The sequence below is a fragment of the Argopecten irradians genome, chromosome 10 (assembly GCF_041381155.1).
Source record: "Argopecten irradians isolate NY chromosome 10, Ai_NY, whole genome shotgun sequence".
NCBI lineage: Eukaryota > Metazoa > Mollusca > Bivalvia > Pectinida > Pectinidae > Argopecten > Argopecten irradians.
In genome coordinates this window covers 8,921,054-8,933,865 of record NC_091143.1, presented here as the reverse complement: position 1 = coordinate 8,933,865, position 12,812 = coordinate 8,921,054, and the positions used below count along the sequence as shown (strand labels likewise).

Sequence of the window (12,812 nt, the reverse complement as noted above, 5' to 3'; positions counted from 1 at the left end):
TAGATTTAGGTGAAATAAAACTCACATCATATCAGTAGTGTTTGATTAAGAACTTGAAAAACATAACAATGATCTAGTATTCCAAAAGAAAAAAAGATAAAATGAGAATTAGTTTCAGGAATATTAGTGCATTATTTTGTGCAAAAACTTCCAAATAGTTATTATTTATCATTTATAAATTAGACAACAATCATGAAAACTTCTTTTATATTAAAGTTAAAATTTTCAAAGTACGAGAAAGTAAAGTAAAATCACTTTGTGAATTTTTTATATTATAGTTTAATTTAAAGATATCAAAACTTGTCAAGTCATCTGAGGGACACTGATTTAGATTGATGCTGATTTTCAATTTTGAATTTCTGTTAGACAAACTAGAGTTATCTCCCTTGTGTAAACTTAATTTAAGAAATTTTTGTTTTAGTAACTTGGAGAAACTCTTCTTTAAGTCATATATCAAGAGATTAATAACCTAAACCACATATATAGACTGCTGATTTTATTATCAATATCTTGTTTGAGCAATATTTTGTCTTAACTATACAGAAAATGCTTTGTCATTGTGAGGGGTTGATGATTGAATAAGATAACAAAATTATCTCATTTTCTTACGACATTATGAGGTTTATCACCCTTTGTATTCTGTCATTGCATATCATAGAGTCATCTGCCCTTGCGAGTAGTTATCGATTGTGGTGCCATTACTTTGTGTCATTTTCTGTGAAAAGTATGGTGTTTCGCTCGCAAACACAGGATTTCACAATCAATGGCAACCCACAAGGGCAGATAACTCAGTAATATACAAAAACAAAATAATACAATTCTATTATATCCATATCTTACATATTTGCATTATAAACAGACATCTAGAACATTTCCTTCAGTGTTCATACAGGGAAATAACCTACATATTTTTTTTTATTTTGGTTTGAAAATATATGCAAGGGAGATAACTAATGCTAACAACGGAGATAACTGATACTAACACTGCACTTGTTTATATGGATAGGAGCTATTCTAGGGGTAGACACCAGACAAAATTCAAATGAAGGAACACACTGTATTAAGGTGAGAAAGGCACTTGTTATCACAAAGAACTAACGAAAACAGAAACCAGTGACTATTGAAACGCAAGTAGTTAATGACTATAAAATATATATATGGAAGTGTAGAGAAATGATGCATATACTGTTAGGCTGCTTGGTGATTGACAGGTGACCACAGGTGACCGATGGGTGGTGTCCAGAGGACAGAAACTAACCTAGGTTATACCAAACGTCCATTTCGCCACTCAAGGTGGTCACATCAATGATAGTCTGTCCGAGAAAATCATCCGATTCGCGTGTGAATGTTTGTCGCAGCTTAGATTTAATATCATCATCCTCATCCCTGTAACACACACAAAGCACTGCCAAAAATTAACACAACGCAATCAACAACCAATGTCAGGAGGATGGACGATGCAGATCACTGGACGATACAGCAGTCAGCTCAGGGAAACACACCGCTAAAAACAGAAGGACACACTAGGACATGTCAACACGTAAGATCTGATGACACCTGTCATGGCCCACACCGCTGCCATGGTTACTCACCTAAGTTGTACCATACGTCCATTTCACCACTCAGTGTTCGCACCTCAATTATGGTTTGGCCAAGAAAGTCATCAGATTCCCGAGTTAATTTCTGTCTTAACTTGGATTTCAAATCGTTGTCTTCATCCCTAGAATTCGATTTTCATATAATATTGTGGTAAAAAATAAAAATTCAACAGAATCCTTGATTTGCCTCCCCTTGGGAACATGTATTTAAAACAGGACGTTGATTTTAAAACATTAAAGCTACATAATCAGTTGCTATGGTTACTTAAGTCACCCTATTTTATTGAAACCAGTCTAAGTTACAATGTACGTTACAGCTAATTTAAACTTCCTGGATTACAACTAGGAGTTGAGACAGTAATAGGGTCATTGAGGGGCTGCCACATCTTTTAAAAGTTGAAGAAAGTGCTTAAAACACAGAAAAATGAAGTGGTCTGTGCTTTGCAAATTCTGTAATACAATTTACCCTCATGGCTATGGATGGCAGGTGTCTTTTATGTCAGTCTGTCGGATAAAAAAAACCTAAATGATCCTTTGGTTTATACAGTCAAACCTCGATGATTCGAACTCTGATGAATCAAATTTTTCGCTGTATAAACTTTTTTGCTTGGTCCCAAAATTCTTCACTATATAACATTAATAACTAACCCATGTATGAATGGAAGTTTTATGAATCAAAGTTCTCGATGTATTAACCTTTTTTCATGGGCCATTTGTACTAGAATAATAGGTAACTGACACTCGATGATTTGAATAAAAATTTACCTGTACAGATAGGTGTTTGCCGATGCCCCGTAGCATGCTATCATGCCTGTCTCGCGACAGCCCTTTACCAGACAATAGGGAGTATGACAGCTTGTGTTGCTTGCTTGATATCATCAAGATGATTAATATCAGTGATCAGACCGATACCCGGTGCTTTGTTTTTACAAGCTATGTTGTTCAATCATTAGTACGGCAAAGATACTATTAGTCGTTTTTTATGTTCGTCGCCACCATTGGTAGCAGTTTGTAGAATTTAGGGAATGGTAAATACCAAGCCACATAGTTAGTTACTCATACTCAAAACTGTTATATTCCAAAACTTCGGCATAAATACTAGAGCAAATCGATCAATCTAAATCGAAGTATTTTTGTAGGTGTTGTAGTACTTTCGGTTCCTCCATTTTAGTTTCATTTTTTACGTGTTTTCGTTTTTATATCCAATCCGTAATATTAACCATCGCTTCAATAGTCACCACACGTACATGGGTTAGACTTAGTACACATAAGTCTTGTTTATAATTTATCGCTAACGATACCAATCCATGTGATTAATTGTATACTTCATTTTTATTTTGTTTTATTCGTGGTAAATACAATAATAATAAAGTTTACGTACAGAGACGACATGTACACAACTACCACAGTTAGTCATGGTAAAATAACACCGGTCTAATTCAAACCATGAATAATTCAAAGTCTTGATGTTTCAAAATTTTTCCTTCGGTCCCTTGAACTTTGATACTTCGAGGTTTGACTGTAATTTGATAATGCTAAGGATAAAGCATAGGTAAATATCTAATTCTATAAAAGACAGGCCAACCCCTGTATAATTGTCTGATATTGTAGACTACTGCAGTTAAGATTTTTGATCAATGAGTTTCATCAACAAATAAAAAAGAAGATAAACTTACCAAACTCTCACTTTGATTCTGTCAGATGAGTTATGGCACTCACTGAAATGATAACACATTCAAACTAGTTATGGCACTCACTGAAATGATAACACATTCAAACTGATGAATCAATTCAAGTAAGCTTTGGGTCTTCAATATCATGACCCTCAAACTTTTAATTATTGAAAAGTTGTTTTCTAAAATGATTTTTGATATGACTGAATTCCATGGTCTGAAGCGGAGCTCAAGGTTAGTAATTTCAACAAACTTTTGTTATATATATATATAAATGCCAGTTAAATATTAAGACCTTGGAGCCTTGGTCAAAGCAAAATAGCTGAAAATGAAAAGTGTGAAAAATAGAAAATTGCAAATTGCAGGAAGCAGCAACGACAAAAAATGTAAATGAAAGAAATGATTTTGTTTAGGGTACAAAATCAGACATGTGAGAAGTTTTGTTGTTTTGTTGATACTTACAAGTAGAACTTCTCATTCCAGACTGGGTTGAGGTCCTGTGGCACAGTTTTGGTCCTTTTCTTCACTTTGCCAACCTGGACTGTTACATATGGATCACTGGTACCAGTCTTATCCTTACCGATAAGTCCCTGGGCACATATCACTGTGAGGCAGAATACAAGATGTGTTTATACTACAGACATGACCAAGGCAAAGGGGACACATTGTGGGGCAGGGTGCATAAAGCTATTGGGTTGATTTGGCTTTATTAGTTTAACGTCCTATTAACAGCCAGGTTATATAAGGACTTGCCAGGTTTGTTGGTGGAGGAAATAATTCTAGGTAACCCAGAGAAAAAACACAGACCAGCAGTCAATACCTGACAACTGCCCAACCTTGGATTCAAACTCACATCTTAAGAGGTAGAGGGCTTGTGGTAATTTTCAAACAGCACAGGTCGAATAATAAGCATGAATATAGTATATTTTAATTTACTGAAAATTTTGATATAGAGCAAATAAATGAGCAGATTTGAGGCAAGGAGATGAGCTGATGAAGCGGGCATATCTAATGATGAGTACATAGAGTGTGTACAGAGTATAGCCCATTATGTAAATACATGTTACATGGCAACGCTTAAGCTACTTTACATACAGGTTTCATCAGCCAATCATCATAAATATGGAGGAAGTCATTTGTAAAATGACAAAAAAATTCCAATTATCTATATTTTCAAAAAGTTGTATATTATATTCATAAACTAGTCAGAGCATTTCAAATTGTCTGTTTGATTTTTCCTAGGGAAAGCCAAACCATTATAACAGTATATCAAAATTTAATCAAAAGCCATACAGACTTTGAAGTTCTCTTTACTTCAAAGCTAAATGAACAGCAAAAGCAAAGTAGCAGAAAACCATTTAATTTTCATATACTGTACTTGACAAAATAAAAGCCCAGCTACTCAAACAACAAGGAAAGTGGTAGGGTGTTCATTGGGGGAATTACTGTTAATGGAACAACTCAATCCAGCTTTACCATAGCCACAATACTGTGTTGTCAATACCTGAACACTGCTGGTAGCATGGACACTTATTCAGGTCAAGTATGAACAATTCAATATCGCTACATTGTATATATACATACAAAATAACACTAAACTACATGTAATAAGGGTAAATTGGTTAAATTAACAAATGTACAATTTCTATACAAACACCAGTGTCATGATTTATACAAATTTATAGGAAAAGTTACATAATAAATGATTTGGGAGGAGAATCCCTTTAAAACATTACATGACAAATGGAAATAATATGATAATGGCTATAAATTTGAAAGATTAAATAATGATTATGATAATATATATAACTTAATATAGCTAGACACAGACAACATTGACATGCAAACACAAACACAGTCAATTCCATATTTTCAACAGTTATCAGGGTATTTCTCAAGGTGAATTACATGTTTGTGTGCTCTTTGAAAATGATAAAAAGCACATACATTTTACAAGACTGAACATATACACATTAACATATAGACATTCATTTCATCAAATTTATTGACAATGATTTTTTTTGAATATTTTCAAATGTCCGGGATATATTTCAAGAGTACCAAAGCAAAGCTCCACTGTGATATAGGTTAGTATGCTAGACCTCTGTTACTTCCTGGATTGACAGCCTTAATTATTGAGACATTTCCACGTCCACATACAATTACATGCATTCTATATATGAGCTTGTACAGTGAATAATATACACGGAATATTGAGGTAGTTTAATTGACACTCGCTGAAAAACCTCAACAATCAACTGTTACAAGAATGGGTGAATGACTGATAGGTTTAAAGGCAAGAATCACACATGTCTATATACCAGAGAAAAGAATAAACTTTAACTTAAAGACAATAGAGAACTTTTTGGATAAATATGACAGAGAATCTCAAAAGCAAAGTCATAGATCTCAGTGTCACCAGGTTTTTAAAAAGGACTTACTTGTAACAGATGGTGATAACAACATATCTGAATGTCTACAAATCTGACAGTCAGCCATTTAACATTGTTAGATGGTGCAAAATGGGGAGAGGATGAAATGTAAAGATTTCCTTGAACTACTGCTAGTGTTAGTCTAGAATCTGTGCATTTGACAAAAATTCCGTAACCAAGCTGAAGTGAGATGAAACTCTCCGGAAAGCTTGCTATAAATAGGTATAAAAGTCAGCTGAACTTTGACCTTTAGGGGTCAGTGCTTCCTGGTCAGAACTACCTGTTATGGTCACTTTGGCTGACCATTCATGTGTGCCTTGTAATACATGATGTTGAGATTGCCTTAAATGGCCGGAATGTAAGGGCTGAGGAACTTTGAAAACATTTCTGAAATTACAAATCATTAACAGCAATGGGTTAATTTACAAACAACATCTATATCGGCTCTACATAGCCTTCTAAATCAGGAAACAAATCAGTCCATCACCCAGCTTATACTATCATCTCATATCTCATACTATCATCAGCCTTCAATAGCTTATACTATCATCTCATATCTCATACTGTCATCAGCCTTCAATAGCTTATACTATAGCTTATACTATCATCTCATATCTCATACTATCATCAGCCTTCAATAGCTTATACTATCTCATATCTATACTTCATCAGCCTTCAATAGCTTATATAACTTATACTTACTATCATTACTCATCAGCCTCATCAAATTCTACAACTATACGTCATCAGCCTTCAATAGCTTATACTATCATCTCATATCTCATACTGTCATCAGCCTTCAATAGCTTATACTATAGCTTATACTATCATCTCATATCTCATACTGTCATCAGCCTTCAATAGCTTATACTATAGCTTATACTATCATCTCATATCTCATACTGTCATCAGCCTTCAATAGCTTATACTATAGCTTATACATCATCTCATATCTCATACTGTCATCAGCCTTCAATAGCTTATACTATCATCTCATATCTCATACTTCATCAGCCTTCAATAGCTTATATAAGCTATACTATCATCTCATATCTCATACTTCATCAGCCTTCAATAGCTTATCTATAGCTATACTATCATCTCATATCTCATACTGTCATCAGCCTTCAATAGCTTATACTATAGCTTATACTATCATCTCATATCTCATACTCTCATACTTCCATCAGCCTTCAATAGCTTATACTACTATCATCTCTCATATCTCATACTGTCATCAGCTTCAATAGCTTATACTATACTATACTATCATTTCATATCATCACTTCATAACTATACTATCATCTCATATCTCATACTGTCATCAGCCTTCAATAGCTTATACTATAGCTTATACTATCATCTCATATCTCATACTGTCATCAGCCTTCAATAGCTTATACTATAGCTTATACTATCATCTCATATCTCATACTGTCATCAGCCTTCAATAGCTTATACTATAGCTTATACTATCATCTCATATCTCATACTGTCATCAGCCTTCAATAGCTTATACTATAGCTTATACTATCATCTCATATCTCATACTCATCTCATATCTCATACTGTCATCAGCCTTCAATAGCTTATACTATAGCTTATACTATCATCTCATATCTCATACTGTCATCAGCCTTCAATAGCTTATACTATAGCATCTACTATCATCTCATATCTCATACTATCATCAGCCTTCAATAGCTTATACTATAGCTTATACTATCATCTCATATCTCATACTGTCATCAGCCTTCAATAGCTTATACTATAGCTTATACTATATCTCATATCTATACTGCATCATTCAATAGCCTTATACTATGCTTATACTATCATCTCATATCTCATACTGTCATCAGCCTTCAATAGCTTATACTATAGCTATACATCTCATATCTCATCTTCATCATCCTTCATAGCTCATACTATCATCTCATATCTCATACTTCATCAGCCTTCAATAGCTTATACTATAGCTTAATCATCTCATCTATACTATCATAGCCTTCATATACTTATACTATCAGCTTCATAGCTTATACTATCATCTCATATCTCATACTGTCATCAGCCTTCATAGCTTATACTATAGCTTATACTATCATCTCATATCTCATACTGTCATCAGCCTTCAATAGCTTATACTATAGCTTATACTATCATCTCATATCTCATACTGTCATCAGCCTTCAATAGCTTATACTATAGCTTATACTATCATCTCATATCTCATATCTCATACTGTCATCAGCCTTCAATAGCTTATACTATAGCTTATACTATCATCTCATACTCATACTCATCTCATATCTCATACTGTCATCAGCCTTCAATAGCTTATACTATAGCTTATACTATCATCTCATATCTCATACTGTCTCTTCATCATTAGCCTTCAATAGCTTATACTATAGCTTATACTATCATCTCATATCTCATACTGTCATCAGCCTTCAATAGCTTATACTATAGCTTATACTATCATCTCATATCTCATACTGTCATCTAGCCTTCATCTAGCTTATACATAGGCTCATCTCATATCTCATACTGTCATCAGCCTTCAATAGCTTATACTATAGCTTATCTATCATCTCATATCTCATACTGTCATCAGCCTTCAATAGCTTATACTATAGCTTATACTATCATCTCATATCTCATACATCTCAATATCTCTCATACTATCATCAGCCTTCAATAGCTTATACTATAGCTTATACTATCATCTCATATCTCATACTGTCATCAGCCAATTCAATAGCTTCATTCTACTACTATAGCTTATCTTGTAGGACTACATTATCATCATACTATAACAACTAGCCTTCAATAGCTTATACTAAGCATACTATAGCTCTAACTTGTGTAGGATACATTATCATTAGCCATAACAACTACCTTCTAGCTGACTATGACTAACTTGTGTAGGATACATCGCATAACAACTACTTAGCTGACTAAACTAACTTTTGTAGGATACATTATCATTAGCCATAACAACTACCTTCTAGCTGACTAAGACTAACTTGTGTAGGATACATTATCATTAGCCATAACAACTACCTTCTAGCTGACTAAGACTAACTTGTGTAGGATACATTATCATTAGCCATAACAACTACCTTCTAGCTGACTAAGACTAACTTGTGTAGGATACATTATCATTAGCCATAACAACTACCTTCTAGCTGACTAGACTAACTTGTGTAGGATACATTATCCAGCCATAACAACTACCTTCTAGCTGACTAAGACTAACTTTGTGTAGGATACATTATCATTAGCCATAACAACTACCTTCTAGCTGACTAAGACTAACTTGTGTAGGATACATTATCATTAGCCATAACAACTACCTTCTAGCTGACTATAAGACTAACTTGTGTAGGATACATTATCATTTAGCCATAACAACTACCTTCTAGCTGACTAAGACTAACTTGTGTAGGATACATTATCATTAGCCATAACAACTACCTTCTAGCTGACTAAGACTAACTTGTGTAGGATACATTATCATTAGCCATAACAACTACCTTCTAGCTGACTAAGACTAACTTGTGTAGGATACATTATCATTAGCCATAACAACTACCTTCTAGCTGACAAACTAGAACTACCTACTACTCTAGTGACTAAGACTAACTTGTGTAGGATACATTATCATTAGCCATAACAACTACCTTCTAGCTGACTAAGACTAACTTGTGTAGGATACATTATCATTAGCCATAACAACTACCTTCTAGCTGACTAAGACTAACTTGTGTAGGATACATTATCATTAGCCATAACAACTACCTTCTAGCTGACTAAGACTAACTTGTGTAGGATACATTATCATTAGCCATAACAACTACCTTCTAGCTGACTAAGACTAACTTTTGTAGGATACATTATCATTAGCCATAACAACTACCTTCTAGCTGACTAAGACTAACTTGTGTAGGATACATTATCATTAGCCATAACAACTACCTTCTAGCTGACTAAGACTAACTTGTGTAGGATACATTATCATTAGCCATAACAACTACCTTCTAGCTGACTAAGACTAACTTGTGTAGGATACATTATCATTAGCCATAACAACTACCTTCTAGCTGACTAAGACTAACTTGTGTAGGATACATTATCATTAGCCATAACAACTACCTTCTAGCTGACTAAGACTAACTTGTGTAGGATACATTATCATTAGCCATAACAACTACCTTCTAGCTGACTAAGACTAACTTTTGTAGGATACATTATCATTAGCCATAACAACTACCTTCTAGCTGACTAAGACTAACTTGTGTAGGATACATTATCATTAGCCATAACAACTACCTTCTAGCTGACTAAGACTAACTTTTGTAGGATACATTATCATTAGCCATAACAACTACCTTCTAGCTGACTAAGACTAACTTTTGTAGGATACATTACATTAGCCATAACAAACTACCTTCTAGCTGACTAAGACTAACTTGTGTAGGATACATTACATTAGCCATATCAACTACCTTCTAGCTGACTAAGACTAACTTTTGTAGGATACATTATCATTAGCCATATCAACTACCTTCTAGCTGACTAAGACTAACTTTTTGTAGGATACATTAGCCATAACAACTACCTTCTAGCTGACTAAGACTAACTTGTGTAGGATACATTATCATTAGCCATATCAACTACCTTCTAGCTGACTAAGACTAACTTTTGTAGGATACATTAGCCATAACAACTACCTTCTAGCTGACTAAGACTAACTTTTGTAGGATACATTATCATTAGCCATATCAACTACTACCTTCTAGCTGACTAAGACTAACTTTTGTAGGATACATTATCATTAGCCATAACAACTACCTTCTAGCTGACTAAGACTAACTTGTGTAGGATACATTATCATTAGCCATAACAACTACCTTCTAGCTGACTAAGACTAACTTGTGTAGGATACATTAGCCATAACAACTACCTTCTAGCTGACTAAGACTAACTTGTGTAGGATACATTATCATTAGCCATAACAACTACCTTCTAGCTGACTAAGACTAACTTTTGTAGGATACATTATCATTAGCCATAACAACTACCTTCTAGCTGACTAAGACTAACTTTTGTAGGATACATTAGCCATAACAACTACCTTCTAGCTGACTAAGACTAACTTGTGTAGGATACATTATCATTAGCCATAACAACTACCTTCTAGCTGACTAAGACTAACTTGTGTAGGATACATTATCATTAGCCATAACAACTACCTTCTAGCTGACTAACCTTTGTGTAGGATACATCAGCCAAAACAACTACCTTCTAGCTGACTAACCTTTGGTTCTAAGTGTTCAATCTGTCCTTACCAGACTATAAAGATCATCTTTCTACTCTGAGTGGTCTTAATAGACAGGTTTGACAGTATTAAAAAAATATCAAAGCAAATGAACCAAAACTTGTGCTGTTTATCTTCTTCATCAAGTTTAAAACAAAATTTGGTTGTTATTAGTTTCACACCTTCTTACGGCTGAATAAGCAGGGGTGCAAATTGGCATTGGATATCTTGATTCCCCGATCAGATACAGAAAAAGGACTGTGGTCACATATGTATACCACACTACATATACCATAAGTACTTTCTCTGGTTACTATCTACATTAACTAATCTAATACAAGTTAGTATAACTTGCTTGTATTTGTTGGAAGATGATTTGGTTATTTTTTCAGTTTTGTTAATTGAAGTTAATGTTTTGATTTAAAGATTAGGACGAATAGAATAAACTGAGATTTAGTGAGTGATTTGTTTCCATGACAACATGTACACAAATTTTAGGCAAATAATAACCAGGCATACTCAAATGACTGATGGTTACTACATTGTGTGGCAATGTAGCATTAAAAAGACAGCATTCAAATGTCTTACACATTCACCACTGTTGATATATTTAGACTCTTCTACTTCCATGGCTGGAATAGTCCACTTTGAAATTTCAGGGATAAATGAACCAATATACACCATTCCTTATGTTCAAATGATTTTGCCTTTTTATCATTTACCTAAAATGAACAGATAACAATAACAACCATGTGGACACACAACATGCTGGACATGCGGTCAGTGACACCAATAACTTACCAGTTATAGCTATTTTTGCTGACCACTTGGACGTTCCATCTAAAACGCTTTGTTTGACCGCCTTCATGTGTCCGCTATGAGATTTTTTGTCTACCCCGAACACTTCCCTTGATAAATAGTGCAGAAATGTCTTTACAGTAAAACTTTCTTTTATTATAAAACAATCAGATGTGCTGTTTAGTATTGTAAATGGTGATCTGTTCTTGTAAGCAGGTATTGAAAATTTCAATAATTTTTTGAAACTTTCTATAGAAAATTGAGGTTACCATCATGCCCCCATGGAAATCAATGTATATAATTTTTTACTCATAAGAGCAGATTTCAATACTCCTGATATCAAAAGACTGATTTTTAAGATAAGCAAAAAACATTTCCTTGGTGTTTAATATACCAAATTTTTCTCCAATGCTGCAGTAATATTGTGGTTTTCATGACTTACATCTGAGCGTATATCCCTTAGACTATTTCTTTTTAACGGTTGTATGAGAGTTATATTCCTATATTGATTTATCTAAGACTTGAATGAGAATTGTATCCATTCTGTTATGTTATTCATGACTGAGAAAGACTTCTAGCATTCTTACAGAAATACCTGCATGTCTGTGTTATACTGTCCACTTTGCATGTAAATCAGCATGAGATATACTACACCAAATTTCCATTAAAGAATTATAGATCACAAGTAAATATTAGAGAACTTATATAAAACATTTTTTGTTCAAATGGTAGCTTTTATATCATTCATAAGGAATCTTAAAGACATTTCACAATATTAATCATGATATGTCAAAGAACAAATACTGAAAATAGATAATTATGTTATTATAAAGTCACATTGACTGTTGTTATTACCTAATCAGATCAAAGATCTCTGGTTTATTACGTTCCCGGATCTTCATCCTATCCTTCATGGCCATTATAATGTTATGAGTTTTGTCTTCAGCGCCGTGCTTAGAACTCTTCTCAGCCGCTCCTTACGGGT

The 12,812-nt window shown here is 34.0% G+C and overlaps 1 protein-coding gene across 1 annotated transcript in view; it reads right to left on the bottom strand.

Annotated features, from left to right (window-relative positions):
• Positions 1-12,812, bottom strand: part of LOC138333045 (protein unc-13 homolog B-like) — a 142,071-nt gene that overhangs the window by 34,348 nt on the left and 94,911 nt on the right. Inside the window, exons 16-20 of the mRNA XM_069281150.1 lie at positions 12,683-12,803; positions 11,831-11,937; positions 3,734-3,875; positions 3,275-3,316; positions 1,593-1,720 (exon numbers count right to left, since the gene is read on the bottom strand). Coding sequence (XP_069137251.1) covers positions 1,593-1,720; positions 3,275-3,316; positions 3,734-3,875; positions 11,831-11,937; positions 12,683-12,803 — 540 coding nt within the window. The remainder of the gene's footprint in view (positions 1-1,592; positions 1,721-3,274; positions 3,317-3,733; positions 3,876-11,830; positions 11,938-12,682; positions 12,804-12,812) is intronic.